The 4,857-nt window shown below is 41.3% G+C and overlaps 1 protein-coding gene across 1 annotated transcript in view; it reads right to left on the reverse strand.

Moving 5' to 3' along the window:
* Window positions 1-4,857, reverse strand: part of LOC105978611 (protocadherin beta-14-like) — a 12,661-nt gene that overhangs the window by 1,481 nt on the left and 6,323 nt on the right. The window contains exon 2 of the mRNA XM_045284736.1: window positions 3-1,502. Coding sequence (XP_045140671.1) covers window positions 3-1,502 — 1,500 coding nt within the window. The remainder of the gene's footprint in view (window positions 1-2; window positions 1,503-4,857) is intronic.

Raw genomic sequence — 4,857 nt, forward strand, 5'->3', positions numbered from 1 at the left:
AACAGCGTGTAGGAGGTTTGGGTGAAGGTGGGCGCGTTGTCATTGACGTCGGAGACCAGCACCCTGATGGTGTGCTCGGTTTTCAGCCTGGGGGACCCCAAGTCGGTGACGGTGATGGTGACGTTGTACTCAGCGTTCAGCTCTCTGTCCAAAGGCTTCTCTGTGACCAGAGTGTAGAAGTTCTCTACTGATGGCTTCAGGACGAAGGGGAGATGGTCTGGAAGGGAGCACATCAATTTCCCATTGTTCCCGGAATCCCTGTCTCTAATCCTAAAAACAGCAACGACTGTTTCAGGTGAGTTTTCTGCAATTGGACTATTAAGAGATGACAGGAGCAGCTCGGGTGGGTTGTCATTTATATCTGTTACCTGAACTACCACAGTACATTTCCCAGACAGTCCACCGCCGTCTGTGGCCTGCACAGTTAGTGTGTACATTTGAATTGCCTCATAGTCCAACGGGGCTCTGAGATGGAGATCGCCAGAGGTTGAATTGATTTGAAACGTTTTGAGAATGCTTTCAGTGGCATGAAACAATGCGTAAACGATTTCCCCATTGCTTCCTGTATCTAAGTCACTGGCTGACAGGGTGGCAACTAGAGAGCCCGTGGGACTGTTCTCGGGAATTTGCACCTGGTAGAGCGGCTTCGCGAATTTAGGGGCGTTATCATTTATGTCCACTACCAGGACGCGCACCAGGGCAGTTCCAGACCTAGGCGGAGAACCGCCGTCCAAGGCTGTGAGGGTTAAACTGAGCTCAGGCACCTCCTCCCGATCCAGCATTTTATCCAGTACCAATTCTGGATAGATCATCCCTTCCGCGCTACCACGGATATTAATATGGAAATAGGCATTCGGGCTGATGGTGTAGTTACTCAGGCTGTTGACTCCAACATCTGAATCCTGCGCGTGTTCTAGGAGAAACGCCTCCCCCGGTGTGGTACTCTCTAATATTTTTAAGGGAATCTCTCGATCCAGAAATACCGGAGCATGATCGTTGATGTCTCTCAGCCACAGCTCAGCACGGAAAATCTGGAATGGCGTTTCCAGTAATAACTGGAAAGGCAGCACACAGGGATCCGTGGGGCCGCACAGTTCCTCTCGATCCAATTTCTCATTTAATATCAAGTCACCAGTCCGCGGATTGAGTAGCAAAAAGCGTGTGTTCTGGTCAGAAACGATTCTAGATCCTCGGTCTGCCAGTTCTCCCACCCCCACCCCCAGATCATTTGCAAGGTTAGCCAGAAAGGCACCCCTCTCAGTTTCCTCGGCCGCAAAGTAGCGGAGCCTTGCCTCGGCAGCCCAGGACACACCCAGAAAGACACAAAGAAGGAGTACTTGCCTTTTCTGCCCCGCAAGCTCCCCGCCGGCCTCCATTCTTCGCGAGTCTTCCAAAGCGCTTCCACTCCCCAGCTGAAGGCTCTCGGAAATGGTAGCAATCGAAATCCTTAGAAACAAGCGGGGTAATAGCAATGCTTGTGGGGAGGTAGCCCCAGGTTTCCCCTAGTCCAATCCCCAAGATTTCCTTTACGCGAATGTTGCAGCCAGATTTCCTTTTCAGTCTGCAGTCTGCCGGAGGCTGTGTGGGGAGTGCTTCCTCTTTTTAGCCAACAGCGCCACCTGGCGTGTCTTCAGAGTGGAACAGAAAGATGGCCGAGTCCAGGCTCCTGGCAACCCGTCATTCTTCCCAAGGTCTTGGTTGTCCCACGTCATTCTTTTCTTGAAATGGTCACCATAAAACCAGTAACCGCTTAAAATAGTTTTCCCTACCGATAGTCTGAATTCGTAGAAAAGTCAATCTGTTGTTTTCTTAAATCGGGAGGCATGAGTTAAAATTCTAGTTCCCCATGAATGAATCCTAGGATAATCTCCCATTTGATAAATGAACGGGAAAGACTATTTAAGAGAATGACGCCTCCGTAACAAAGTTAACAAGCGCTGATTGAGGACATTTATTTGTTTATAAATCACATCATCATGCCATTTATTCCGGGGAGTTACTGACATTAAGCAATCTTTTAAATTATTTTATTGTTAATTGGGAATTAACACATATATCATTCTATAGTTTAATTGCGTCAAGCAGAATTGTACAATTGCTACCACAATCTGTTTCCAAACATTCTTTTTCTTCCTGGACTCCTTGACATCATCTCCCTTTCCCCGCTCCCATCAGCCCCGAAACCCTTATTCTACTTGCTGTCCCAGTAGGTTCATCAGTCCTAGGTTTCATCTACTGAAATGGTTTTAAAATGAGCGCTGGTGATGCAGTAGTGAAAGCACCCAGCTGCTAAGTCAGCGGTTGGTTGTTCAATCCCATCAGCCCTTTCTGAAAGAAAGTATGTGGCTGCAAACCTGCAAACCCTGGAATCCAAGACACCCCGTGGACCTGGACCGGGTCCTTCCACTCTCCCCCAAAGGGCTGCTTTGAACCTGAATCCACTCAATGACAATGGGTGCTTGGTTTCTGCTTTCAAAGTCTTCACTCTGTAACACGTTCTCACACTCCACTCCACTCCTTGACGTGTGTTAAGTATTAGAAATTATTTTCATTTAGAATCTCATTTAAGACCTCCAATATCTAACATTTGTCTGTAAAGTTAGCAGTAGCAAGTTGATAATTCTTTGTGTCCTTAGCATTTTATGATTAATATGATGGTTGATGTAGATTTAGGACAAATACTCCTGTTTTTAATTTTTGTATCAAGAAAGTTTTCTTGTATTCCTTTATTCTTTCCTGTATTAAAAAAAATTTGATAACTAGCTAAATGATGCTTTTATTCTTTAGCCTTTCAGTCCTTGGGTATTTTAAAATATAAATAACATTTAATCACCAGGTATTATTGTTTTGATGTACAAATGAAGTTTAATTTTAGGATTTTTTTCTCTGGCCCATATTGTTCTCAATATGTGTGTTACTCTCTATGGTTCTTGTGTTAAATTAAATTAATCTGACCTCATAGAATGGGTTAGGTTGCTGCCCATCTCTTTTCATGCTACAGGGTATTTCTTAGATTATTATGTTTCTATACAGTTAGAACCACCCTGTTCGATTGTTAGGTTTGGTGGCTTCTCTAGTGGTAGATCTATGACTACCTTTTTCATTTTACTTGGTTATTAATCCTTTTCCCACTATGTTTGAAATAAAGTTGTATGTCACTAAAGATTCCAGGTTCGCCTCAATTTTACTTTCCCTCCTTTTTTAACCACTCAGATCAATCTGCAGATCAGAGGGTACAGAACCCAGAGGGGTTTTACTTTGTTTTAGGCTGTGAAGCCTTCACTCTCATTTAAAAATGTTTTTACATTTATTTTTTAAAGAAGGCTATTCTATAGTTACACAGCCCATCTTAACAAATTAAATCAGCAATAATATCCCATTAAACCCCTCATAAATCTGGTTCTTTTTCTTTTATTTTTCTCTTCCCACCCTCACTCCCTTCTTCTCTCTATAATTTCCTATCCCTCTTATTTCCCTGTTGCCTCCATGTCCCTGGCCCCTTCACAGTTTCCAAAGTCTTAGCTTTTGTTGTAAAATCCAAGTCTCTATTTTTCCTTATAATAATGGTGCCATTAATATTTATATTTATATGATTGACCGACTTTGCTACGCATAATGTTCTCTAGTTTTGTCCATTTTTGTGGTGTTCAACAGAATCATCATTGTTTTATTGAGGCATAAAATTGCATTGTATGAATGTACCACAGTTTATCCATTCTTCTATAATTGAGGTTTTGGGTTGTTTCCATGTTTTTTGCTGTCATGAAAGCCACTGCAATAAACATAGGTGGACATATGTCTGTTCATAATATATTCTTTAATTTCTTTATGTAGATACTCATTACAGAGATTGCTGGACCACAAGGTAATTATATTTTCATTTGTTTAAGGAAGTGCCATACTGATTTTCATAGTGGTTGTATAATTAAATCTGTAGCCCCAGCAGCAATGTAAGAGTGTTCTAATCTCCCTGCATGCTTTCCAGCATGTTATTTTGTTTTACTGAATTTTCCTAAAAGTATCAGTGTGATGTGGTATATCATTGTTGTTTTAATTTGTATTACTCTTATTGCCAGCGAATGTGAACATTTCTACAAATGGTTACTGGCCTCCTGGATGTCGTCTTTGGTAAATTGTCTTTTCATGTCTTGTGCCCATTTTAAAAACTGGGTTATTTGTATTTTTCTTGTGAGGATGTTGTCATTATCTATAGATTTTGGATATTAGCCCTTTATCTGATGTATCATCATCAAATATTTTTCCCAATCTGTGAGTTCTCTTTTTTAACTCTTTTGATGAAGTCTTTTTGATGTGCAAAAATATCTTAGTTTTAGAAGGTCCTACTCCTTTATTTTGTCCTCTATAGAGTAGAAACTCTTCACAGTTCTCTTTTAGTACAATATCAGCGGACTTTCTGATGACTCACATGTCTGTTTCTTGGATCACACAGTTCCCAGCTAGTTGTTCCTTATGACGCAGCAGAGCTGTCCTCATCCTGGGGTCTCCCTTCCACATCATCTGGAGTTCCATTTCACGTCTGTACGCTCTTGGATCTTCTCATTTTTGTTTCTTCTGATTTCCCCTCTCATTTTGCTCTCCCATTTGGTAAATAATTTTGGCACAGAAGAATGTACTTGAGTTAAATTTTGTTGTTTCCTTGCATATATAATAGCCATCTTGTTCTATTATCAAACTTGATGGAAAGTTTCACTAAATACAAGGTTTTAGATGGGAAATAATTTTTCTTCATCTTTTAAAAGTATTTTTTAAAAGCATTTACTCAATGGGCTCCTTAAACCAAGGTGTTTATGTGTGAAGTCTAAAAACACTCTTATTCTTCATCCTCTATATGTGAGT

The sequence above is a fragment of the Echinops telfairi genome, unplaced genomic scaffold (assembly GCF_000313985.2).
Source record: "Echinops telfairi isolate 266 unplaced genomic scaffold, ASM31398v2 ScPeMD7_7469;HRSCAF=8507_0, whole genome shotgun sequence".
Lineage (NCBI taxonomy): Eukaryota > Metazoa > Chordata > Mammalia > Afrosoricida > Tenrecidae > Echinops > Echinops telfairi.